This window comes from Eumetopias jubatus, unplaced genomic scaffold (assembly GCF_037043125.1).
Source record: "Eumetopias jubatus isolate StellerSeaLion01/CBP00866 unplaced genomic scaffold, mEumJub1_p1.0 scaffold_7, whole genome shotgun sequence".
Classification (NCBI taxonomy): domain Eukaryota; kingdom Metazoa; phylum Chordata; class Mammalia; order Carnivora; family Otariidae; genus Eumetopias; species Eumetopias jubatus.
The window spans coordinates 5,197,284-5,224,655 of record NW_028274813.1 but is presented as its reverse complement, the minus strand read 5'-3'; the positions used below and the strand labels follow the sequence as shown (position 1 = coordinate 5,224,655).

Below are 27,372 nucleotides of genomic sequence, written 5' to 3'. Positions count from 1 at the left end.
TGCGTGTGAAAATACGCGGGCCTCGCCCACTGCTTTCGTTGCTGTAGTTCAGCCGTTCTCAAATGTGGTCAGGAGAACCGCCCTTGTAGGGGTCTGTGAGTCAAAACTGTATTTATAACAACACTAAGACACTGTCTGCCTTTGTCACTCTTATCCCACAAGCACACAGTGGAATTTTCCAAAGGCCACCTGACAGTGTGTTGACATTGTCACTGTGACAGGTAATGAAATGTGTGCTTGTGCGTTCCTGTGTTTTAAAAAAAATTCTGTTTTAATTTCAACTATGGTAAATACAGATAGACTTAACCTACCTAAACAGAAGCTTTTTAGCATCCTCAATAGTTTTTATGGGCATAAAGGGGTCCTGAAACAAAAAGTGTCAAGAACCACCTCTGTAAAACAGTCCATTGTGTGCATGTACTGCAGGCAGCATGCATAGAGTTGGTAAGCACACTGTTCAAGACAGCGGCTCCTGCGGCAGAGGAGGGGCCCTGAGATCTGGGGAGAAGGTGCAGGGTTCCACTTGAGGTGACACCACATTCCTAAACTGTGTGGTGGGACTGTGGGAACCCACTTCTCACAGGTATGAAATATTTCAGAATACATGTTTTAAGCTGAGAAGATAACATTAAACATGTTTCGAACCTGTTGCCCCTAAAGGGGGAAAAAGTCACCCTATGAATGGTTAACTAACTCCCAAGGGGGGAATGTACCTTACACTGGAGAGATCTGGCGGCCATTCCCTTAATCCACTTTGCCTTTGGAAAAGGAGGCAACTCCCATTATGTGCCTCCCGCTGGGCTGGAATCCAGTACGTACGCACCATCACCTATGTTGGGTTCTTGCCGTTCACTCTGAATCTAGCCGTGAGGAAACAGTCCAGAATGTGGACAGCCTACAAGGCAATTGGCTTGAACTCTTCACACAAAAGAGTCAACATTGATGAAAAACAAAAAGTGGCTTAACATTCTAGCTTAAGAAAGAGTATGCACAGGGGCGCCTGGGTGGCTCAGTTGATTAAACCGCTGCCTTCAGCTCAGGTCATGATCCCAGGGTCCTGGGATCGAGCCCCACATCGGGCTCCCTGCTCATGCAGGATGCCTGCTTCTCCCTCTGCCTGCCGCTCCCCCTGCTTGTGCTCTCTCCCTCTCTCTCTCTCGCTATCTCTCTCTCTGTGTCAAATAAATAAATAAAATCTTTAAAAAAAAAAAAAGAGTATGCACAAAAACTAAGGATGTAATGTATGGTGATTAACATAACAATAAAAAATTTTTTAAAAAAGTATGCAGACAGCCCATCCAAATGTAAGGCATGAATAGATCCTGGACCCATAAAAATCAAAACATTTGGGGGAAATTGGATAACTTTATATAAGGGCTCTGTATAGCTATTAGTAAAGTATTTTCTTAGATGTAATAATGGTATTTGAGTTATACATTAGAATGTCCTTATTTTAAAGAAATGTGTGCTAAAAACCTTAGGATTGAAGTATCATGATATCCGCAACTTTCAAATGGTTCAGAAAAAAAAAAAAAAAACATAAAGAGATAAGTCACATGTGGTAAAAATGCTTTACTAAGTAAAGCAGAAAAACCCCACTGTATGGCAGAAAGGAAGATCTGTGGTCTAGACACGGCCCTTCCACAAAGCACCACAGGATGCTGGGAAACATACTCCCCTTCTCCAGGCCTGTTTCCTCATCTAAATAAAGTACTTGTGATTATTTCTCAGCTCTGACAAAGCTGTGATTCCAAGTCCCTCTGTTCCTCAATCACTGAATTGGGACATCGTAGTGTAGGCAGATTTATCCAAAGGTATTTATTGAGCAATCACTAGTCACAGGTACTAGGGCTACAGAGATGAACAATGTTTTTACTTTTTTTTAAGGTTTATTTATTTATTTGACAGGGAGAGAGACCCAGCGAGAGAGGGAACACAAGCAGGGGGAGTGGGAGAGGGAGAAGCAGGCTTCCTGCGGAGCAGGGAGCCCGACGCGGGGCTCGATCCCAGGACCCCGGGACCATGACCTGAGCCGAAGGCAGACGCTTAACGACTGAGCCACCCAGGTGCCCCTGAATGATGTTTTTAAAACAAACCAGAAAAAGAACCATCCTCATGGGGGAGAGAGAAAACCAAAAGACCTTCAGTACAGTGATAAGTGGTATAAGGAAAAGTGAAGCATCCTCTTCTCAGTGGGAAGGGATCACTCTCCCAGGAGGTGACACAGAGGACAGGCTGGAGGAGAGTCCCGGCAGAGCAGGGCCTGGCACTTGAGCTACCCTGGCATCAAGGCCTGGCTGGCGGGCTCTGCGCCTGCCCCTCCAGGGGATGAGCCCAAGCTCTGGACACTCCACAAGACAGAACCCAACGGTCCAAGTCCCGCCTGGAAACCCGAGGTGATTCTCCAGGCCACAGTGAAGAATCTGCTGGAGACCTTGGTTTTCTCTGTAGAGATTGACAGAATAAGAGGTCATGATGGCTCTGCGTGTGGGGACAGAGGCACTTCATACTGATTCCACCCAAGTCTCCACTCATGCAGATCTGCCATTACGAGAGCCGACATTTCCTCACTCAAGATGGTAGCTCAGGAGCTAATCATGTTGGTAAACTACACTCCTGTTTATCTTCTCAGATGTATCCAAGCTCCAAGAAACTTAAAACCTAGTCAAGAAAGAGCACATCCCTCATTTTACAGAGCCTTGCATATACTCCCCTGAAGCCAAGTGGCTAATGACAGGCCACGCCTGGGCAGAGCTCGGACTTCGATGCAGGGCTCCCTTCACTTCCCACACCGTCTCCATGATGGACAGTGTTGATTGGATGCCCCTGGCTTGTGTTTTTGATATACCTCTGGTCCCTGGCTCACACCAGCCACCCAGACTTTTCCTGACTTTCTGCCCCTGCTCACTGGGAAACACTGGTCAGGAAAGAGGCAGTGTAGCAATGAACCAAGCTACTAGACTGTCAGAGAGCCAACAGAAAGTTGCAGAAAGGGGCTAGGAGGGGGCACCTGGGTGGCTCAGTCGTTAAGCATCTGCCTTCGGCTCAGGTCGTGATCCCAGAGTCCTGGGATCGAGCCCCGCATCGGGCTCCCTGCTCAGCGGGAAGCCTGCTTCTCCCTCTGCCACTCCCCCTGCTTGTGTTCCCTCTCTCGCTGTGTCTCTCTCTCTGTCAAATAAATAAATAAAAATCTTAAAAAGGGGGGGGGGCTAGGAGGATGAGAACGAGGGCAAGTCTGTCACCTCTGGCGACTGGAAGGCCACCGATGGCCTGGAGAGAGGGGCTGGAGTGGAGCAGGTGGGGGCCTGCACTCTGCTGGCAGGGGCCCGGAGGAGCCGGCATAGTAGGCAAGGGGCGAGGGGTACAGCGTGTGTCCATGGAGGCGGAGTTGAAGGGTGAAGGAGTGAAGCCCTAGAAGCCAGCAGAGGCCTCCAGAGATGGGAGGAAGACATGTTGGGGACAGGTCACTTCATGTAACATGGGGACAAATGTGATCACTTGCTCATGAGGGTTGTTGAGCATCCCATGACACCACACGGGCTTTGACTGCGAGGGACCTGCACATTGGGCAAGAGGGGCGCTTCATGCTTCAGAGAGAGAGGGTGGCGAAGGAGAGGACGGTCCCCTCCCCACTGCACCTTGCCGTGGTGCTGGGGGGTAGCTTCGCACACCGGAGCGCCCAGACAGGTTTCCATGGCCCCCGCCCCCCCCCCCACGGCAGCTGCCCTGGTGCCAGCCGAGGGGCTTCCTTCCGGATGCTTCTCAGCCCGCTTTTCAAGTTCACTTTTGTTGCTTACATGTTGAAAGTAAACAAGTCAGGACTTTACCAGCTGCCTCAGAGTCTGGCTCTGTTTGTGCTTGGCTTTGGGAACATTTATTTATGGCCACTTCTCTCTGGCCTCCCCTGTTCCCTCGTCATTTACTAGTTCGCTTAGCGGCTGCTGAGCCTGAGCTCGTGAGGGCCGTGGCCCCGGACTACATCCGGGAGGGTGTGGGGAGGAGCTGATGGCTCACACTGGGGCCTGCCCTCCAGCAGCTCCCCTTCTTGGGAGGAAGATAAGCCAGAAATAGCTATCACCAAAGCTTGAAAGTGATCGGAGGACACAGAGCCAACGAGGGTGGCAAGGGGCAGACACACACTTGTTGAGCACGTGGACTGTACTGGGTACTGGACACCTGCATAGAGAAAAATAGCTACGTTTTCTTGGCTCTGTTCTATAGAAGAGGATTCCTCCCGCAGAACCCATGATTTCCCCGTGATGGCACTAGCATGTGCCCATTTCGTAACTGTTCATCTTTCCTGCTAGATTGTGATATCCTTCAGGGCGGGGACATGTCCTGTTCATCCCCAGAGGCTCGCAGCGTGCTTTTCCCTTAGTAGTTACCAAATGAATGGGAATGAACCAGATGTTTGCTGAAGGCAGTAGCACTTGGCCTGAGCTTTAAGAAAAGGTGAGGCGCAGACCTGTGGACGTAGGAGGGAGAAGGCACCTTAGGCGGAGGGAACTCCTTTCTTCTTCAACTTCTTGAGTAATACTGGCAAGACATTTTAACTGGCCCAGCGTCAGGAGGATGCTTTTGCAGTCAGCCCAGGTTTTACCACCAGGCTGCCAGTTGGGCTGTGCGGACAGACTGCCCTCCTTACAGTTGGTGCCAGGCACAGTGTGGGCAGCCCAGTGCCCAGAGAGCACAAAGAATTTGCCCTATTGTCTCGAGACACCAAAGACAAACAGGTGGGACAGGAATTGTGGCCTAAGCCTTTGACTGCCCCACAGGGAAGCCTTGAGGAAGTGGTCCTTGTGTTGGTGGCACTCATGGCCAGCAGAGGGACCCGAGGTAGAAGGCTGTTGGGAGTCCCCTGCCGTGAGAGCTGTTCTGTGCCAAGGCACAGGATATGCCAGCTGGGTTCAGAGAAGGACCATCTAACTCAGCCTGGGGCTTCCAGGAGAGCTTTCTAGCGGAAGTAATATGTATCTCAAGTCTGTAGGATGAGTAGGAATTATCGGTGAGCTAGGCTGGAAAAAGCATCCCAGGCCGAGGGCATAGCAAGAACTAGAGCAGAGAGGCCATAGAGAATAGGGACAGGGGTTCACGAACAAGGTAGGCAAGGCACGGAATGTGAAGGGCCGCCGGCCAAGAGCGGGGAGCGTATCCTACTCTCTGGTGCTGTGGGGGCTCCAGGTGCTGCTCCAAGTGTTTGTACATGTGAAGGATCTCCTGAAGAGGGGTCTGAGAATTTTGCATTTTAATAAACACCTTACCTGATTCTTAGGCTGCACAGTTTTGAGAACCATGGGCACAAAGGGAGAAGAGAAGAAATTCCAAATGGTTCGCATTGGGGAGCACCAAAATTTAAAGTGGTTTTACAGTCTGTTTTGGAGCAAAGACCCCTTGAGAACACAGTAAAAGCCTCCTTCAGAAAGTTTGCACACTCACTTTTGCAAATAATTTCAGGGAATTCTTAGACTCGTTAAGCCTTTCTGTGGCCCACTTTAACACCCATCCTGTAAGTGGCAAGTAGAAAACTTCAAACGGAGAAGCCTTCAAGGAGCCGCCAAAGAGAAATGGGAGCTGGGGAATAGACCGAGGCAGAGGCAGGAGAGATTTTCAAAAGTATGGACATTGTCACGGCATTTGTTCAGTAAGAGAGATGAGAGGTCTGAGAACTGCAGAGCAGCTGCCTGCACTGGGAAGTGCGCACCAGCGACCTTGTGCGGAGCTGTTTAAGTGTACGTCAGGGACAGACGCCAGGTTCCAAAGGGGCCTGGAGCATGAGCAAGTGTCAAGGAAATGGGGGAAGCAGGCAGGCAGGAACCTGATGGAAGAGAAGGGAGAGCCAAAGGGAGCAGCCAGCGGTAGGCAGCGGGCACCCACTTGCACCGACTGACATCAAACTCTACGTTCATGGGTGTTTAATCAGGTGCTTAACCCTGTGATGGCTATTGAGTGAAAGATAAAGAAGGCACTCTCAGGAGGGTGACTGCTCACCCTGGTCTACCTGGGACTGTCCAGGTTTTCGTACCAAATAACCTGCCTCCCAGGAAACTGTTCAGTCCCAGGCGAACCCAGTCCCCAGTCCTGCCAGGGAGACAAGAGTCGGACAGTGTGATGAGCTGTCTGCAGGGGGCGACTATGTCAGGGCACTGGGCTGAGCAGAGGGCTTTGCCAGAGCTGGGGGACAGGGAGGTACCATCTGAGGACTGGGCGTGTGGCTTCTTGGCCAGAGGGGTTGGGGAGAGCAGCCTGCCCTTGCCCAGAACAGCCTTCCGTCTCCCCGGGCCTGGGCAGGCAGGCGGGTGAGGCTGAAGGGCTCCCGCAGAGGCGGCCGCCTCCCCGGCACTGGGCACGGTGGGCCCACGTCAGGAGTTGCAGCTTCCTGACTCTCCAATCCCAGCCGTCATGAGACAGAGAACAGCGTTGGTAATCTGTGACAGATGCTTCTACTTGGCAGCTACTCGCCCTCTGAGAATAAATGGAGTAGGGTTGTAAATGGAGCGTTCCCACGGGCTCACAGTCATAAACGCACTTACTCGGAGTTGTGTGTTCAACAAACAGTCATCAGTGTCTACAACATACAAGGGACTGGAGTTACAAAGGGGAAGACAGCAGGGTCCCGCTTCGAGGAGCTCACAGTCCAATGGGGAAGGGGATGCAGACGCACATACTGAGGAGCAGGACCAGCTGAAGAGTGCTGTGATAAGCCGCAGGGACAGCACTTCGGGAGCTGCCTCTGGCCAGGAGGCTCAGTGCTGTACTGTTCCCAGCCCAACCCCAGACCTAGTTCCCCTGCAGGCGTCTGTGGTTAGCCCTGTTCCTCTCTGTTCCCTTTTTGGCTTTATGTCCTTTGTCCTTACTTGAATTTACACACTGTCCTTTAAGCGTTTGTTGAAGAAGCCTTGAAAGATACTTGGAGGGTGGAAGCACTGCTGCCCTGGAGAGCACGTGGCTGGGATGGAGTGTGTGAGCCTGGGAGAAGTTCAGAAACTCCTTCCCAGTCATGTCAGTCCCACGGCTGGTGGGGCAGAGATCCTGCACTTTTCCAGAAGCACTGATAGGGCAAGAGCGTAAGGTGCACTTCCGGCTGCCTGCGGGGCAGGCTGTGCCACAAGCCAGTTTTCTCTCCAAACGCATGAGTGGTTTTTTTTATGTCAGGTCGAGGAAGATCCCTGGTTGCATACGGAAAGTTTGGGATGCGGCTTGCTCTTTTTCTTTTTAAGTGAGGGATTTCAACAGATCTTCAGTAGCAGTCTCCGATGTGTGGTCTGAAGGGGTTAAATGCTGAACCAGTGACAAGACCTTGCTTGGGGCTGGGCTCAGTACTGGGGGCGCCTGGGTGGCTCAGTCAGTGAGGCGTCTGCCTTCAGCTCAGGTCATGATCCTGGGGTCCCGGGATCAAGCCCCTCAAGCTCCCTGCTCAGCGGGGAGCCTGCTTCTCTCTCTGCCCCTCCCTCCTGCTCTGCTCTCTCTTGCTATCTCTCAAATAAATAAATAAAATCTTTAAAAAAAAAAGTACTCACTGCTGTCTGATGGACCCCCAAGGTCAGATTAGCCTTGAACGGATGGGGAAACCGAGGCCCAGAATCACACAGTCTTTCTCCTCTAAGCTCCTGACAAAAAGTTTCTTCAAAGCTTCGTGAATGTCTCACCTGCCACTAGGAGGGAAATGACAGGCTTCAATATTTTACAAATTCCTGTGCCCACAAATACCTGTACAAAAGCCCAGATAAGGGGGTATAGCTCAGTCGTAGAGCATTTGACTGCAAAAGCCCAGATGACAATGGGATTGGACGACTTTGTTCCAAGAGAACCTTCTTCTGGGAGAGAGACTGGTGGTTCCTACTGCTCAGAGCAGCCTGTTAGGTCCCCAGGGGGAAAAGTCCACCAGCCGGGTGATGCGGCACCATATGAAACAAATCAAACACTGTATTTTGACTGATTTTCCCCCACCAATCAGCTCGTTGTTTTGATCACAGAAAGATAGCCCGTCAGAGATGAAGCCCCCCTCAGAACTGACCTCAGCTTTCCCCCCAGCTTCATGCACTTTGGGGCTCCTCAGAGCCGGGGAGGGTGGGGAGCTCTTGAGGCCATGTGGGCACAGGCGCAGATTATATTCAGCCTGCTGAGGGGGAAGGAGGAACTGTCTGTTTTCAGTTAGTAAAGGGAATTTTATATGTAGGTTTTTCATAAATAGTTCATTCGTTCATTCAGTAATAGTTTTAAAAAAGAAAACATTTGTCTGACAGCCCTCAAATGATAACTGATGTAGACAAATGAAGTGTCTGATGCCTGTGGATAGTACAGAGTTTTCATATCCAGGGAAGACGCAGAGAAGACCATTGTCTAGGTGGAGCTCAGAGACAATGTCTGGGCTGGGTGGCAATCAAGATTTTATTAAAACAAACATCCCAAAGGGATATAAGCAAAATGAATCTTAAGTGGAAGAAATGGGTATTTTCTTGCATTTAGGTTTTGTTAGTGGATATAAAAGAAGCTGAGATTAGCAAGCGCTATTCAAATGGGGAAGAAAGAATAGGGTTTTTTGGAACTCCAAGTTCAATTTGAACCTGAAGTATTAACAAGGAGCCGTGGCTATAATTAGAACAAGAAAATTCGTTCTTGGTGTCCCAGCACCTACTAGGGGCAAGCACAGTAGTGGGTACCTTCCACTGTCCCCCACGCCACCCTAAGAGATGTGTGGTGACCCCAGGCACACGCCAGCCCCCAGGAGCTGCGGTTCCTGGCAGAGCACTCTGGCTGTGCGTCTCCCCCACTGAGAACCCCACATCCCCGTCCTCAGCTCGCCTGGGGTTGCAGCTCTTCGTCTGAAGCACACGCAGTGTTTTCTTCAGAAAGCCCCTCCAGGTTCACTGAAGTGTGTGATGAGTTGTCTCATTTTCAGGGTAGTTGCGAGCTGTCTGAGGGCAAGAACTGTCATATTCGTCCCTGCATCACTAAATGTTTTTGACTCACTGGCATCTGTGCTTGTCAGACTAAGATGAAAATATCCTACCCAGGGGCGCCTGGGTGGCTCAGTCGTTAAGAGTCTGCCTTCGGCTCGGGTCATGATCCCAGGGTCCTGGGATCAAGCCCCGCACCAGGCTCCCGGCTCGGCGGGAGGCCTGCTTCTCCCTCTCCCTCTGCCTGCAGCTCCCCCTGCTTGTGCTCTCCTTCTCTCTCTCTGTCAAGTAAATAAATAAAATCTTTTAAAAAAGAAAAAAAAATCCTACCCAGTCGTGGGACCCAGACGCTCAGGGAACACGTGTCAAAGCAGGACTCACTGGAGGAGAGTGCCCGGCGTGACAAGGGGGCTTGCAGCTCTGCCCCGTGGATAACGGGTGGGAGGACGAAGGTGTCCCTTCAGCTGTCCGGCGGGCTGTCACGGCCTATCCAGAACACCTCTGTAACTGCAGGGCAGCGCGTGCCGTGTCGCTCAGAGCAAGGCAGGACGGCCTCACAGCTAAAACCACGTCACAACAAAATGGGCTGCTTTGGAGAGCGGTTTCTGTTGAAGGCTTAGTCTGCCTGCACGTAGGGCTGCTTTAGAAGGCATGCCACATGGGACGCGACAGTGTCCTCTCTAGGCCCTGAGATTCTGCGGTGAGCGTTGATTAAGCATCTGCTACGTGCCAGGCTCTGGGCCCGCAGAGAACGAGACAGGCATGCCCCACCTGCGCTGTAGGCGCAGGGCATGTCACTTTGAGTGTTCCAAGAGACAAGACACCAAGACCCTTCAGATGATTAGGGTGCAAGAGATTTACGGGGAATCCTCAGTGAAGCACAGAGGGAGCAGGCAGGGGGAGCCTCAGGCCATGAAGCAGGTCTGCGGTGTGTGAAAGAAGGAAGGGTGCAAGGGCTGAGTGAGAGGCATCTCAGGCTGATGTGGGGCCCCGAGTGAAGGTTTCCCCCATGGAAGAGCCACATGTCAGGCAGGAATGAGCCAGCTCCGTCAGCCCTGCTATGTTAGTCATTGGTAGAGAGTGGCCCAGAGAAGCATGGCCTCTATGCATGCCTCGGGGAGGTTGGGGGGAAGGGAGGCGGCAGCTGGGACGTTGGTCAGCTCTGCTCCCAGAACAGGTTCTCTCTTTTTTTTTTAGATTTTATTTATTTATTTATTTGACAGACACAGCGAGAGAGGGAACACAAGCAGGGGGAGTGGGAGAGGGAGAAGCAGGCCTCCCGTGGAGCAGGGAGCCCGATGCGGGGCTCAATCCCAGGACCCGGGATCACGACCCGAGCCGAAGGCAGACGCTTAACGACTGAGCCACCCAGGCGCCCCACACAACAGGTTCTCTTGAAGGAGATCTGAAGGGCACACTTCAGTGGCTGCCACACAGGGATTCTAGAAAGCGTTGCCCATCACACCATATCTTCCCAATTTGCTTCCCCAGAATCCTCTCGAGGACTTCCGTGGTCACATGCCAACAGGTGGTAGAGCTGGGATTTCAGCTCAGATCCCTCTGACTTATGAAGTCCATGTTTTGCTGCGTATCTCGGGATCTCTCCTAGCTCCTGAGAGTATCAGGAACACACACCTGCTTGCCTATTCACGGTTAGCCACGGAGTGTGTCAGCAGCCGTAAGTGACACAATTTAGCCCATAACTTGATCTGTGCTCAGTTCACATTGGGATGGAACCATGATTTGAGCCAAGGTCTTTCTGCTTCTGTGGACAGTTTCCTCTCACTTCTACTAGACTTCATGAGAACAGGGCCCCAAAGACATAGCCAGAGGAGGAGGACTCCTCCTTAGTATAGTCTTTTGAGAAATACATGGTTTCGGGCTCCCAAACTCAGAGAAGTCAAAGCATAGCCACATTTTTGTTTTTTTCTTTTTTCTCCCTAATATGGCTATCTTCTGGGAGGACCCACGCCTATTTTGATCATCACTGATTTCCCCTTAAATATTTGTTGAATGAGTGATGAATTATGGGGGGGGGGGAAGTAGCACAGTTGTACAACCAAACCCTTACAGTTCACTCCGATACATCTGCTACCACAGAGCTCTCACACGGCGTGGTCGGCTGCCATCAAGCACATGCGAGACTCCTGAACCCCAGAGCACAGCTGGGGGGCCAGCAGGAAATTGGAGACCCAGCACTGACACATTAAGTCAGTGGCTGGACAGCTGTGAAATGTGTGTAGAGGTTCCTATAAAGCCAAGTGGAGGAAGATATGTGGGAAGGCTTGTATATGCACCGGACACAAAATTGCTGTTAAGATTATAAGTCCATACACCGGATCACCACTGTCTGAGTTACGTGGCAGCTGGGGCCTGAGGAAGCTCAGGCCTCTGGAACACTCAGGAACTGACTGTGTAAGCCACGTTTAGGTTTCCAAGTCACTGAGGGCTCATGCCATAGAAACCACTATTTTGTCACCCAACCACTGGGGGTGGGGAGAAGGATCGTTCTCAAATATTTTGTTTTCCTGTCTTCTTAAATATGGTAAAGTGGACATAACATGACTTTTTCTCAACTACTTAGTCTCATCGTTATGATTATCCGTGACTATACACACTTTTGCTTCTGTACTAATTGGCCTCAATTTGTTGGGCTTCAAATATGGTTTCTGATTCTTAAATTGTATCTGTATGGCCTTGCTTTCTGATAACCTCCACTCCTCACTGTTGTGGGCCTGCCTGCCTCTAACAGCATGCCTTCCCTTTTCAATTTGGGCATTCTTATATGCTAGAGACTAAGAAACTACATGTTCAAGATTATTTGGCTCATGTGTGAATGAAGAGGCCAGTGGGCTCTGAGAGACTCCCTCTGAACACCCTGGTCATGACCATTTTGTCTCTCCAGGGGCTTCTAGTGTTTGTTCCCTGGTTTTCTGTCATGTTCTGAACAGATGAAGTTGTTTGGGAAATGTCTTCAGCGAAGTTGGGTGCAGCCGTCTATTTAGTTTTATATATATCGCAGTGTTCTGTAGAAGATCATCTAATCATTTTGTTGGATGTTGTGGAGAATATTATTTATGTCATGTGCTTTAGAGTCAACAGAACTGGTTGGAAATCCCAAATTTAATCCCTGAATACCTTGTGAATTTGTATAAATCTTCCCAAGTCTCTGAGCCACTCTTTTCTCGTCTACAAAATGGGGGCAGTGAATGACTGTGTCCTGAGTCAGGACACTTAGGTGCTCTAATGCAGTGTCTTATCTAATGCAGTGTCTTATCTAATGCAGTGCCTAGAAGCACTTTCTCCCTGAGAAGAAAGCTGTAAGTCTTTTCTAAGCTATGGAAGCTGTTGGCACAGAACCTCCTCTCTACTTCCTGTGGTCTTTGGAGGATGAAATTCATCTCAGAGATCAGCCCTTCCAGAGACAGTTGGACGCTCTTTGTATCAAGGAGCAGTTGGCCTGTATTTCAGAAAAGGGAAAGCCCACTTCCCTCCCTTGTAGCTGAGGCTGACGCTTAGCTTTTCTGTTGGTCTGCAGTGAACAGAGTATCTGCCAAGCCCGGGCTTCCGTGATGGTCTACGATGACACCAGTAAGAAATGGGTACCGATCAAACCTGGCCAGCAGGGATTCAGCCGGATCAACATTTACCACAACACTGCCAGCAACACCTTCAGAGTCGTCGGGGTCAAGCTTCAGGACCAGCAGGTGAGCACTGGAGCAGCAGGCCAGACTCATGGGCACACCCCTCCCTACACACGTATAATGAAAAGAGGTTAGAAAAAAATAAGGTCAGGATTTGGAGTCAAAGATCCGGGTTCACATTCTGCCTGCGTGTTCTCATACTCCAAGGTAGGAGACCATGAGCACGCTATCTTTTCTGAACTTCATTTTTCACATCTGTCTTACAGAGACAGTAATCCACACGCTGTGTGCCTCACTGTGTTATGATCATATTAGAATAAAATAATAGACGGGAAACAGCTGTGAAAACGATACTCCAGGGCTGTGTTAATGTCTCCTTCCGCCTGCACAGCCGTAAGTGACATGCTGTGAAGATGTTTGGTTCCTCAGCCCGCAAGGCTTACTTTGGAAAGAATATCAAGATGATTTGGGGGCGCCTGGATGGCTCAGTTGGTTGAGCGTCTGATTCTTGGTTTCTGCCCAGGTCATGATCTCAGGGTCGCGGGATCGAGCCCCGAGTCAGGCTCCGTGCTGGGTGTGGAGTCTGCTTGAGATTCTCTCTCCCTCTCCCTCTGCCCCTTCCACTCATGCACTCTCTCTCTCTCTATCTCTCTGAAATAAATAAATCTTAAAAAAAAAATGATTTGAAGAATCTGGGATCATTTCTGTCCGTAAGGGTACCTCCTGGGCAAATCAGACAAGACTGTTTGTGAGTGTACCCGGTAGGTCTGTGCAAATGCAAGTCCAGCTCTGTCAGAAGTAGCCATGGAGGCGCCTGAGTGGCTCAGTCGTTAAGCGTCTGCCTTCGGCTCAGGTCATGATCCCAGAGTCCTGGGATCGAGCCCCGCATTGGGCTCCCTGCTCCACGGGAAGCCTGTTTCTCCCTCTCCCACTCCCCCTGCTTGTGTTCCCTCTCTCGCTGTGTCTCTCTCTGTCAAATAAATAAATAAAATCTTTAAAAAAAAAAAAAAGAACAAGAAGTAGCCGTGGACACATAACTAAGAGTAATCTGACGTGACACAGACTGAAACAGAGACTTGGAAGAAGGGATTGCGTAGCTTCACCACAGTGACTTTGGTTACTACTTCACGGTTCTGCCTCTGCTCTCTCCTTAGAGATCGACAAGGACATTTTTAGCAGTGAAATTAACAGTTCTGCGGTTTCAGCATTTATGAAAAACCCCTCCTGGCATCCTTTGTTGGTCAAGGCCTTGCTAAATCGAGCAGCAGGTTAGCTGCTATCTCTGTAAGAATCAGCACATTAGCAATTAGAAAACAAAGAACAAAAACTTGGGACTCTATTTTTAGTATGTTGCCTGTTGAATGGGTTTCTGCTTTGGCCAAAGTGGCCCTATTAAGTTTCAGATTCTTGTGGCTGAAAGGGACAGCCCCACTTCAGGACCCCTGGTGAAAGGTCCAACCTGGAACTCTTGGTACCTTCAGAGGCATCGCTTTCCCTTGTCAATGAGCCTTACTGGTAGGAAGGTTTTTCTAGAAACCTTCTGGAAGCTGCTTCCCTGTTCTTCCAATTCATTGGTTCTGTCTCTGCCTTTTAGAGGTATGCTGTGCTATATATTGCAGGATATATATGGTGACAGTTATGGTGACAACCAGAAGCATCCACACATTTCCCTAACATCCATGGGCGCAGGCCGGCAGGGCAATACCTCCCTGCTATGTGCCTTTGCCATAAGGTCCATGACTTAGTGCAGCTCCTAGATCACAGTGGGTGTTCCCTGAGTGATTTCTTTAATTGTGACAAGTTTCCCCCGCCCTTCGCACCTCATGGTTGCCCTCCAGGACACACTAGGAAGCCCCACGGTGTGCTGGAAATGCCACAGCACTGGAGAATCAGATTTCCCTGCAACCGACCCGCGCCGTGTTTTAGGAGCCTCGGCACCTCACAGCCGCCCTCAGCAGAAGCCACATGCCAAGGCTCGTGTGGGAGGAGACCTTTTCCCCACGCGGGGAGGGACTGTCGGCAGTCCTCAGTGGCCTCCTGGGTAAATTCGAGGCTGTGTTGACTCTAAGAGACTCCCAGAGTCTGACAGAGAAGTTACCAGCACAGCCTTCCCCCTGGAATTGCATGTTCAAGAGACAGGCTCCTAGAATGTGGTTGAGACTCTTTTCCCCAAATGGATGAGGTGTACGTACATACATAGTATACATACATAGCAACATACAAGGGATTCTTAGTAAGCCAAGGTATTAGAGAAAGTAGCAGGAAGCCTGGTCCACAGTAGCTTCTGTGGACCTCGGGAGAAAAGATTGATTTTCACAGATCTGTTTTCCAGTGTCTTTGGACTGCAAGGTTAAACATTTTATGATGTTTTGTTGATGATTTGATGTTGACAAGGTTAGGTAATGCCCTGCCGGCCTGCACCCATGGGTGTTAGGTTTATAACCAACTCGGGATATCTTACACATTTAATGTGCTTTATGGTTCATGGAACACTTTTCATGTCTACTATTTCAGTCTCCCAGGAACCCCAGAGGATAACAGTATTAGCATTTATCACCCCCATTTTGCTAAATAAGTAGGTGTAAAAGCAGATGGTCATTTGTGGAGGAAGGGACTAGTACATTGTAGTATCATTAGCTAAGGGCTAACCTGAATCTTACATTACAGGTGAAAAAATATCAAAAGATTTTTAGCTTAGAATGAGTTATGGCCACGAAAAATGTTAGTGAGTTTCCAGGCTGAATTAACGGTAGAAGTCCAGGAGAAGCGAGATTATAGTCCTGCTCTGCTGTGCACTGGTCAGACTACACCAAGAACGTTGGGACTGAACGTAAGTGCCACAAGCTGGAATCTGTAAGGGGGAGGGCATCTGGTCTGGTGAGAGGTCTGCCAGCAGTGTTCCCTGTGGAACAGCTGAAGGGGGCACAAGAGATACTTCCCAGAAGAGAAGAAAACTGAAGAGGGCAGGGCCACAGTCCTTAAACCTTTGTCAGGCTGTGTGGGGAGGAGAAGGCATGCTTTTCTTTGTACCCTTGAGACAGGGCTAGGAATACTGTGTGGACACTATCAGGAAGAAGATAGGAGCTCCGTGGGGCGCCTGGGTGGCTCTGTCATTAAGCGTCTGCCTTCAGCTCAGGTCATGATCCCGGGGTTCTGGGATCGAGTCCCGTATCGGGCTCCCTGCTCAGCAGGGAGTCTGCTTCTCCCTCTGACCCTCCCCCCTCTCATGCTCTCTCTCTCTCTATCTCATTCTCTCTCTCAAATAAGTAAATAAAATCTTAAAAAAAAAAAAAAAGCATGCTGGACAGTGTTTGGAGTTGCAGAGCCTTTCCTTGAAAGACAAGAAAGGCCCTCTCCTCAGTCCTATACCCCTCCCCCAAACATGATACCTATGGGCTCTTGAGCAAAAAAAAGTAGGACCTTTTAAAATAAGTTTATCCTGGGGTGCCTGGGGGGCTCAATCGGTTAAGCACCCAACTCGATTTCGGCTCAGGTCATGATCTCAAGGTCGTGAGATCAAGCCCCACATCAGGCTCCACGCTTTTGGTGGAGCCTGCTTGGGATTCTCACTCTCTCTCTCCCTCTGGCCCTCCCCTCCGCCCTGCTCATGGACTCTCTCTCACACACTCTCACTCTAAAATAAAATAAAATACAATAAGTTTATCCTTCAGCAATTGTCCAGATCAGTCCTTCCAAAGCTTGGAGAATTATTTTTAAAATAAAGCTGATAAGGACACAGGCTGAACGTGGGAGAGTGGAAAAAGGCAAACCTTACAAACACCAGAAGGACAAACTACAAACCAGAAGGAGCTGGTGTGAGTGTATTAATGTTAAATACAATAGGCTTTAAGACAAGAAGTATTACTAAAGGTAAAGAAGGACATTTTCAATGATGAAAGAGTCAATTGAAAATTGTACACATCTAACATTTTCAGATATATAAAGCAAAATTGGACAGCTCTAAAGGCAGAAATAGACAAATCCAGAAGCAGAGTTGGAGGTTCTAATCACCCAAGGTTCACAACCTCCAAGAAACTGAACAAGTAGAAAGAAAGTAAAGAGAGAAAAAATTGACCTAATTTACATTTATGGGAACTACAGCCAACAATGGTATATAGTCTTTTCAAGTGTGCACCGAACATTTACTGAAATAGACAATTCGCAGCGGTCGTGACACACTGGAGTCTTCTTTAATCTTGCTTCAAGATCCCTTAGCCATTCTTGATATAATGTGGTTTCCAGCCCTCCTTCCATTGAAAACATTTCCTTCCGGCTTGCTCTGGTTTTGTAATGTCCACCAAAAGTACAGCACCAAAAACCGAAACGCTTGAACACAGAACTTCTGGTATGGTCTTCCTGTGGCAGAAAGGAACAGGGTCTACTGCCTCCCTCTGGTCTCTACACCACCATGAGTGTGCTCTCTTAAGAGCATTTTAACCCGAGGTCACTATGCTCCTTACCATGCATACACACCACAAAACCTCCAGCCCTTTCCCTGAGGATCTGGAGCTAAACCTAGAGAACCACCCCAGGAACCTGGGTATAGACGCTGGCCAAAATTTCCTTGTGTCAAGATGTGAAACAATTGCATTTCTTTAGCTGATTCGGCTCGCCTGCTCACTTGCGCACACTCTCTCTCTCTCCACTATGGGATGACCCAAACCCACCTTTCACCTGGCCAAGACCTAGAAGAAAAGCTGTTGTGGATATTGGCCATATTTGCTGTCCTCTGGCCTTACCCAACAGCACAGCCGAAAGGAGAGTAGAAGAGAGTGGTAAAGCGGAGGTCACGTCTTAGTGCCCAGCCCACTGGCGAGGTGGCTTGGCCACGTCCCTTTGCATCTCTGAATCTTTTCCTGAGCTCCCCTTCCTGACTGGGGGCTGGGGCTGGGGTATAGGAGACAAAGCTGTCTCCAGCTTCAGATCACAGAACCATGGAGCCTCCGAGCCAGAGGAGGTCTGAGCAGTCCTCCTAAACATCTCCTAAAGCAGGTTCTTCCCACCACATCGCCCACGGGCTCCGGCAGACTCTGTAGGGAGCTCACCATATCCCTAGCACTCACTGACAGCCTACTGTGTGTTCTCCCAATGGACCATGGGGGTGCCATGCCACAGTCAGGGCGCACTATCCCCACTTCCCAGGCCAGAAAACTGATGGCTCGTAAGTCCCTGAGGTCGGCTCACATGACTCCGAGTAGAGTAACCGCTCCAGGCCTCCCACTGCCTTCCCTGAGCCGCACCTACTACGTCTCACCTTGAAGAGCTTGGAAGTCCTTCTCTGTCAGATGTCTTGAGAGAGTAGCTCCAAGTTCAGGCCGACCTGGAGCAGCTGCCCCGACCACTTGGGAGCCCCTGAAGCTCTGGGCTTGGCCCTGGTCTACTTTACCTTTCCCCGCTGGGCCTGGCTTGTTCCTTGCAGACAGTTGACGTTTGTTGATTGACTAATAATGTTGTGCATTTGTGCGGTGCATTAACTTTTCTGACTTATCCTTTTAATTAGTAACCCATTTATTAATGCATTCTAAGTACTAGACACTGTGCACACGGCAATGGGAGGCATAGATAGGGCTAGAAGATCCTGCCTTTAGGGTCTCCACGCCTAGAAATCTAGATAAGGTATGCATCGCAGTGTGGCCTTCCCGGTAACCCCACTAGGTTGGTAAAGCATTGTTACCCCTGTTTTATAATTGGAGAAACTGGGCCCCTAAGAAGTGCCATGACCGCCTTGGGTGACATGGCTGGGAGGAGGGACCAGCCCCTGGACTCTGGGAACCTGACTCCCAGCTCAGGCCTCTCGTCTGGAGGGCGTGACTATGCCGCATTGCTAGTGAGATGAAATAGCTGGTTCTCAAACCCTCACCGTTCTGTAGGTCTTACTGAAAAGCTGCCTGGCCACGATGTCACCTTCTCCTGACCCCCCCCCCAACCTCCCTGTCCTCTGGTAGCCCCAAGGGACACAGTATCCCTGCCCTGGAGCTGTGCTCTCCAGCTCACTTACTTACCTCGTATTTATTTACACGTATTTCTGTCTCTTTTCTCCTCCAGGTTGTGATCAATTATTCAATCGTGAAAGGGCTGAAGTACAATCAGGCAACGCCGACCTTCCACCAGTGGCGAGATGCCCGCCAGGTCTACGGCTTGAACTTTGCAAGTAAGGAAGAGGCGACCACTTTCTCCAATGCCATGCTGTTTGCCCTGAACATCATGAATTCCCAAGAAGGAGGTAAGTGGGGCTTTGTCTCGGCCCAGTGCCGAGACCCCTCTCCTTGACCTGAGCCCTCCCCCGGCTCCCTGGTGTCCCAGCCCCACAAGGGCATCAGGCTGATGTTCTGTGGGTTCTCGGAGAGGCCTGCTGCCTGACTCCAGCCTGAAGGGACATGTTAACAGTTTGAAGGAGGAGAGAATGGCGTTCACACCTTCTTGCCATTTGTGAGATACCACTTTGTACTGATACTGATGTGTTCCTGAAGCTAAATATCCTGATATGTTTTACGTGTGCCATCTTCCTTCTGTATTCTAGAACACGTATTTAGCAGAGGTGGGAGGAAATGAGCAACAATTTATTGTTGAATTCAAGCATTCGTGTTGTTAATGAACTTTTACTAAATATTCACTGAGTGTAAGAAACTGGCCAGACAGAATAGGTAAGGAATGAATAGATGGCGTCCTGCGCAAGACACGCCTGAGTAGATAGATTCGTAACCTGCTAACACCATGGGTCATGGTGAGTGCTGCAGACAGGTCTGGGTGGGCTACTTAGGGAACACAGAGAGGGACATCTGGGCTGCAGTTTGGAAGGGTGAGGAGGAGCTTACAAGGCAGAGGGGGGACAGCAAAGGCATCCAGGCCTGAAAGCCCAGTGTGTGTGGGAGAGTGCACTGCGGTGTTTCTGGGGCCTCGGGCACACACAGGAAAGAAGCTGGGCATGAAACTTCACAGTGAAGGGCCCCAAGGACCTAGAAGACGATGGGCAGATACTTGGGGTAGACAGTGGGCCTGGGGGAGGGAGCGGGGCAGGGTGGGGATAGCAAAAGTTTCTAAGCAAGGCAAAAATGCATGTGGCTTTTATTGGAAATTCGCAACCTTAGCTTCAGAGAGAACACAGAAGCCTTCCCGGGTTCAGGTGTCTTGACGTCCACGGATACGGTCCTGTGCTTTGCTAGGGGTCTGAACCTTGGTAGAGCTAGTCAAGAACAGGGTTGATGTTTGAGTCCTGGTTCTGCCACATTCTGGCTGAGGATCCTTTGGACAAGTTACTTCATTTCCGGGGCTTCAGTTGTCTTATCTGTCAGATGGCAGTGATAAAGGGTGGCTTTTAAGTTTCAGTGGGCAGAGTGTGCAATGCTTAGCAGGCTGCCCGACACCCAGCAGTCACGCGGTGTTGGCAGTTGTCCGTAGTGTCACTCCCAGGGTGGCCGCTGCCGCCGTCGCGGTGGCACGTGGGGGATGTGGTCCTTAGAGGGAGACGGCTTTTACAGGCCTGTTGGGCCTGACAGATGGCAGCTTTGGGACCCAGTGTGAACCCTAGGAGGATTTTTCTAAGTAAACAAAGAACATGTTTTGAGTATGCTCCCCGTGGGTCAGGTCACACACAGAACGGGGGCTTGTGTTTGCCCCACCTCAGCAAGGTTCCACGGTTTGTGGGAGACTTGGGACACATGGTGGGGAAGCTGCCCGAGCACAGCTGTGTTGAGTGACAGGAGCAGTGCCCAACACATGGTTCTTAAACTGTTTTCTACCCAAGAGCCTTGTACTTCCTGGTGAAGTGAACTGGGTTTGGGGTTTCTGATCTGAACCACCTCGCCTGCCCCAGGATGTGAGAGTTCAGCTTTATTTGATCTGTACAGGGGGACACATTGAGGGTCAAAAACGAAGTTTTAATTTAATCAGACAGCTAACCCTTGCGAAGCAACTGCTCATTAAATAAAAACTACTAGTTATTTTATTAAATTTACTATAGTCCCAGGGATATTAGCTAATACAACCCTCATTTCCACATGAGAAACCTGTGACCTTTATGAGGAAGTCACTCACCCATGGCAGCTAGGAACCCCGACCTCCTCTGCCTCCTTTGGGCTGGACGAACGCCCTTGTTGGGGTAGGGGTGGGGCCACCGTGTGAGGGTGGCCTAATTGGCAGCTTGCACTGTGAGTAGCAGGGGCCTGTCCCAGTTCATTGGCTGAGGCCCCATCTCCTGCTTCTGCAGATGTGACCTTTGGTGGAAGGAGATCCAGGCCCACTGAGCGAGTTTTGCTTTCCCTTCACCTGAGGTGTGACCTACTGACTGTACTGTTCAGCAGCTGGAGGCGTGTGGCTCAACGAGCTTTTATACATGTATATGCCAGCACCCCCCCCACCCCCGCAGGTCCCCAGAGAGACCATATCCCTCCCCCCTCTCCCCCCAGGACAGGGGGACAACAGCTCTGAGATGACAGAGCAGTTCTGCCTGTGTTTGAACTTCACTGTGTGTGTACTTCATACAGTGCATACGTTGTATCTGATCTCTCTCCCTCGGCATTGTGTTTGCGGGAGTCATCCGGGGAGTGGGTCACCTCTTTCGCTGGCTGCCTGTGACTGCCGTGTACCACTGCACGGTGCGGCTGTGCCACGTGGATCCACCCACCTCTGTCCACCAGCCACTGCAGAAGGCCTCATGCTGCCAGATCATTGTGCTGTTTTCTAGTGAATCCCCTCTGTGTCGGGAAATCCCAGCCTACCCTCCCTTGGTGGGAGGCAGTTGGCTGTAGCGTAAAAAGCATTTGTTGGGGGGCAGCTAGATCTTATATTAAGTCTTTGTTCCGCCACCTGTGGCCCTGGGATAATAGACCCAACTTCCCAGGGTTGTTATGAAGATTCCTTTTGAGATGTTGATAAAGCACTTAGCATCTGGTGCCTGGTATGTGATAGGAGTACAAATAATATTGGCTCTTTGCCTTTTGTTCTTGTTAAACGTGGTCATCTTCTGTAAGCTTCAGTTTCCTTCCTGGTACCGTAGGATTATCGTCCCGCTGCAGAGCTGCGGAGAGGACTCGAGGGCCCAGTAGGTTCTCTCCTTCAGCTCCTCCCTCCCCTCGCTGGCAGGCCTCACCCCCTGGCAGGCCTCTGGGCTTGTGCCTTCTAAGACTCGGTGTCTCCTCACGTTGAGTCCTGCTGGGCATTTCCCACCTCCGCCTCCGCGAGTGGGGGCCCCTCCGGGGTCTCTAGAGCCTGGCAGATACCAGATGCCTACATACAAACCTGAAAGTCGCCCGTCAGAGCAAACCATGGATGCCGAGCACTGTGTAGTGAACGGTCTTCACGCCCCCTCCTCTCCCCTGACTCTCCCCACAGCCCTGCTAGAGGAGGGCCCAGGTGACGTCTGGGTTAGCAAGCCGAGGCTCAGGGAGGAAGGTGACTTCCCGTGATTCCACCCCAGAGCTGTGCTCGCTCAGCAGTCTGCACTGTCCGTGTGCTGACCACCGGCAGAGAGCCACGAGCCTGTGCTCCTTCTTTGTTCCTTCCTGCCTCTCTCCACCTTGTGGGACTCACTGTTGGCCAGGATTCTTAAGGGTATTCTAGAGAAAGAATGGGCACAACACAGTCCTATTTGTGCTGCCTCATGCCTACATGGAAGTGATGGTCAGGCACAGGACCCTTGGAAGATCTGCTTGCTGACATCGTTCCTTGTAGCCACAAAATCCACTTTTCTTCAGCAGTGCCTTACAGAGACTCATTCGTCAACTTCAGGCCCCAACCCAGAGAGCCTAAAGTCCATTTAGCAAGTAAAATAAATAAATAAAGTAATCACCCGGGAACTCGGTGGCTTCAGTTCCCTGGGTGGAGGACAGGGGTGCAAAGCCAGCTTAGGGTTCTCTTGGGGACCCACAGTCTCTGGGTTCAGGGATGATCCCAGTGGCCAGGGGCAATCACTGGGTTATTGGGGCTTTTTCTACAGGAACTGACATGTGGAGGTGGTTTTGGGGGAGGTGGCTGTCTTAGGAGCACTACCTCCGTGTAGCCCCCGTCGGTGGAAATGGTGGGTCCTTCCTCGCTGTGATCACCGCTGTCCATGCAGGTTGATGGCCCCTGCTCTTCACTGAGCTTGGCTCACACACTGTATGGCTCAGCTTTTCTGGGGTTCTGGATGCTACATCACGGGGTGTGATGGCCAAGGATGGTGCCTGTGCTAAGGTAGGAACTCAGAATGAAGCTTCTTTGGCCTACTTGGATGACACAGAGTAATAACAATAATATCTATACTTTCTCTTAAAAGCCTGGGCACTTTGTTTTTTACCAGGCTACCTCTCCCACATGCCCCTTCCCTGCCCTTCTCAAGGAAAGGTCCACACTAATCAAACAGCCTCGGGTCGGGGGGTGAGGGCCACAGAAAGACCTTATCTGGCTAAGGAAGTACTTCCTTACACTCTAAAGTGCTTATAATTTGGCTTCTATCCCCAGGAGATAGTTAGGCAGCTACTGTTAAACACATTTATGCGGACGGGGAGGTGGGGGGGCACGGGAGATTAAAAAAGGTAGCACATCTGCCAGAACCTAGCAGTGGAACTGAGACACAAATTTCGGGCTTCTGGCTAGATATCCAGTGTTTTTTCTACAACTCCGTCTCAGGAGGTCATAGAGGAAGGCCAGCTGTGGTCTTCTCGCTTTGGGGATCACAGGGGCTTGGGCTGGGCAGCGAGCACAGCTCATGGCACATTACAGCAGCTCACAGGATGGCCGGAGACTCGGGCTTCTGTGTCCTGGGTCCACATCATCACGACCCCTGGGTCACTGATGTCAGCTCCAGAAAGCATTTCCCTAGACTTGCTCTGGGTTCTGTCCTTAGTGGGAGCACACCACCACCTGGGTAACGCCGGTTACCGGGCGAGGGGAGGAATGTTTACAGGCTGGACTTGGACACCCCAGCCTGGCTTGGCTTTCCTCCCCCTGAAGCGTATTCTCAGCAGATACCAGTTCACAGTTCAGTAGCCTTATAAACGCAACAGCTTCTACATGCTTCTCTGTGAGCCTGCTTCTGACCCACCATGTAACCTTAAACGTGGACCTCTCTGTGGGCCTTGGTTTCCCCATCTGGGGAAAGAGGGCTACAGACTTGAGCAGATCTCTGTAAGTCCTAGCAGTTTTGTGCGCAGCGTCGGTCAGGAGTGAGTTCTCGTTCACCACTGAGGGACCATGTCGCTGTGACCCTTGCTGGGAGCGGGCAAGAGCCCTGTGCAGAAACCAGAGTGGAGGGTTGCCCTCTTCACCTCTTGCAGGGCCCCTCCGCATCTGGGGTCCCTGAGCAAGTCGGTGCTTGGTTATCATGGAAAAGAGAAAATACAGACAAACAAAAATGGCCTGTAATCCCACAACCCAGAGATGAGTGCTGTTGACACTCATATACATCCTTCCAGACCTTTTTGTGTTCATATGTGAGTGAATAGCTATTCCTCGGAAATAATCTGTACATACTGTCCGTAACCTTTTCACACTTAGCACTAGGCTATGAATGTCTTTCCATGCCAAGACAGTCAGATCTTCACACCATCTGAGCGGCCAGAGTATCACGTTTGGGTGCCGTAAGACGATGCACCATGATGTCGCCAGTCTTCTGCTTTTAAACCTAAAAGCTGTCCCCATTTTTCACTGTTACATTCGTGTAATGGAGGACCTTCTTGTACATTTACGTATTTGTATGTATGCTTTGTGTCGTACAGGTGCATCCTTGCACACTTGTCCAGTTACTTCTCGGGCATATTTCTGAGTCAAACAATATACACATTTTTAAGGCTTTGATCTGTTTTGCCAAAATGCCTCCCAGAATGAGTGTACTAGTTGATACACTTCCCTGGCACGCATGGCAGTCACCTTCTGCCCCAGCCTTCCCCAGCACTGGGCATTCACACTCTTGCTAATCCTAGTAAGCACAAGGCAAGGGAAAACGTATCCTTTCAGTTTGTGCTTTTGTTTGCTAGTATGGGTGAACGTTTCGCGGACGTTAATTGGCAATTTCATTTTTCCGTTATTTGCAGCAGTGGATGTACTAGATGCAGGACAGCGTGGTCGAGTGTGGGCTTCCTGCACCTTTAGTCACACCTGCGTGACTTCCCACTCCCAAAATTGTGTGCATCCTCGAAGGACAACGGGATCTTGTATTTGCTTGGGCAGATGAGTGGAGGCAGTCTGGCGTCATGTGGTGGGAATCAGGCATGGGGTAGATCATAAATGTACCTTGCCTGGCAGGCCCCTGTGAAGTCGGGTCTGCGTTGTCTGTGTTTTAGGCATTGTTACTGTTCCTCGTGTCTGCACAGCCGCAGAAGAAAATCCTCTCTTACACTGTCTTTCATTCTCTGGACCTCTGCTTCCACTGGAGGAACTTGTTCAAATTCAGTATCTAGAGTTGTGGTGGTAGGTCACAGAGAGATTCCTTGGCTGTTCCTTCATCTGGCTTCTTAAAGGAGGGAAGGGTGATCTCAGAGTTAGACGACCTAGATTCTCCCAGAAGTGCAGATGGCAGGTGGGGTGGCTTGCCACTGGCCCCCCTCACCCTTCTCCCCCTCTTCAAGGGCATGTCTGGCCAGGGCATTTCCCTGCTGCCTGCTGGCCCTGGCATCCCCCGCCCCTCCTACTGTCCCCTGCCTTAAAAATGAACAGAAACCAGAGAGGCGGGATTCCATGGCTCTGGGGTTTGAGCAGGCTGGAAATGTTACCATTCTAAATTATCTCGGGAATATTTTTTAAAAGAAGAAAGGATACCAGGAGCACCTGGGCGGCTCAGTCAGTTAAGCATCCAACTCTTGATTTCAGCTCAGGTCATGATCTCAGGGTTGTGAGATTGAGCCCTGCATCCAGCTCTGCACTCAGTGGGGAGTGTGCTCAAGATTCTCTCTCCCTCTGCCCCTTCCCCCGCCCCCACTCAGGCTCGTGCTCTCTCTGTCCCATATAAATAAATAAATCTTTAAAAAAAGAAAAAGAAGAAAGGATACCAAATGTGACAAGAAGGGCAAGGAGAGCCTTCTGATGAGCTTGTGGTCTTTTCAAACACTATGCAACCAGTAGAATAAGGGCACGTAGCCAAGGACAAATCTAGAAAGGGCAGACATCACAGGGGTGGATGCCAAGCTTTTTCAAATATTGCTCCTTCCCTGGGGATGCTTCTTTCCATCTCTACTTCTCCCAGCCCTGCACTCCCTACCCTGCCCATCCAGCCCTGCCCTCCCTGCCCTGTCCATCCAGCCCTGCCCATCTCACCCTGCCCTCCCCAGCTCTGCCCTCCCCAACCCTGCCCAACCAGCTCAGCCCTCCTCCAGAAGCCCTCCTCCACCTTCTCAGCTCCCCTCCTCTGGCCTCTCTTTATTCATTCCTCCTTCTTTATGCTTCCTTGTGTACTTACTTTTCTCTCTCACTGGAATTCCTGTACGCCACCCCCTCCCCAGTCTGCGCCTCTCGTGCCGCCTTCCACACTCCTGGAGCTTCCCTGTCCACGTTGCCTTTGCCAACGTAATGCTCAAGCCTGGCTGCTGTGAGAGGCAGGGTCACGTCTGTCCTATCTCCAAAGCACCCCAGCACCTTCACCGTGCTTCCACATTCACAGGACCTGGAACAAGCCGTAGAGTGCTGAGTGCCTGAATGCATGCCCCTGAGAGTAGGGGTCGCCTATTTTCCATCTCTGTGCTCACAGCTGGGAGTCCAGTGCCCTCCGTGGTGTGAATCGTATAGGTACGGGGAGCAAGCTGCTTGATCTCTCTGTGCACAGGCTTCTAAACCGTAAAGATGGAATGTTAGTCATCACATCATGCCTCATGGGATGTCCTGAGGATTAGCTGTGCTCATCCCTATACAGTTTCCAGAGCAGTTCCTGACACATGGTACATGCCCGATAAACATACGCTCTTTTAAAACCCACTGTGATCTTTTCAGGGGGGCTGGGCTGGGGACGCACGCGAGAGCTACCAGCCTCTGCGTTCCCCAGTCCCAGAGGACTCTACTCTTCGAGTTCTTCTGTTTGTTGGGTGGTGGTTATTTAAATCTCCTCCCTCTCTGTCAGGCTCTTGGCCGTTACTTCTCATCTTTGATCAGATCCCTGGCTTTGGTGCTCCTTTTCTCCTATTTGTTAATGCCGATGATTCTGTTCCAGCCCTTGAGTTATTTCCCAGGTCATGCCTCCTAATTGGTGGCGTTGAGCCCATGGTTTGTTCGTGAAAATCCCAGGGAACGTGACGCTGTCTGCTGCAGCGGCACACATGTGTTGGCAGGAGGCCCCCCACACCCCAGCAGGGTGCAGTGCTCCAGGCCACTGCAGGGTCTGCTCCCCTGCGGTTCTCACCCCCCTTTTTCCCTCTCCATGGACAACGTTTCATAATCCCTGCGAAGCTCCCGTTACGGTGGGGGTGAAGTAGCTATGCGTTAAAAGTCATAGAAACGAAAACAGGAATAGTAATGGTCTTTGTTCTGTACTGTTGGGGTCTGGTGCTCATTGGAGACAGCATTTCCCTGAATGATTACCAGAAGTACCCTGGGGAAGAAATGCAACCGCTCCCTCGGAAAACCACCCATGCCGGTAAATTACTCCCTCGCTGAGCTACGCGTTTATATTTACTTATATTTGGAAATGAGCTTAGGCGCACCTGGATGGCTCAGTCAGTTAAGTGTCTACCTTCAGCTCAGGTCGTGATCCCAGAGTCCTGGAAGTGTGGTGTGTCCGTTGTCCCCCCGAGGTCTCTTACCAGGCCAGCGGCCGGTCACAGCCCTTTCTGTGTGGCGCTGGGTGAGCTGCCGTCCGTTCGGGGATTAAGAGGCCATGGTGCTGGGGAAGTCAGCAGACCCGGATGCTGGGCCTGGCACGACACTTAACC

At 50.7% G+C, this 27,372-nt stretch overlaps 1 protein-coding gene across 1 annotated transcript in view; it reads left to right on the top strand.

The window, feature by feature from the left end:
- The window catches only part of EVL (Enah/Vasp-like), a 73,816-nt gene that overhangs the window by 6,033 nt on the left and 40,411 nt on the right, over positions 1-27,372 (top strand). The window contains exons 2-3 of the mRNA XM_028099485.2: positions 12,436-12,604; positions 18,587-18,764. Of these exons, the coding sequence (XP_027955286.1) occupies positions 12,436-12,604; positions 18,587-18,764 (347 nt within the window). The remainder of the gene's footprint in view (positions 1-12,435; positions 12,605-18,586; positions 18,765-27,372) is intronic.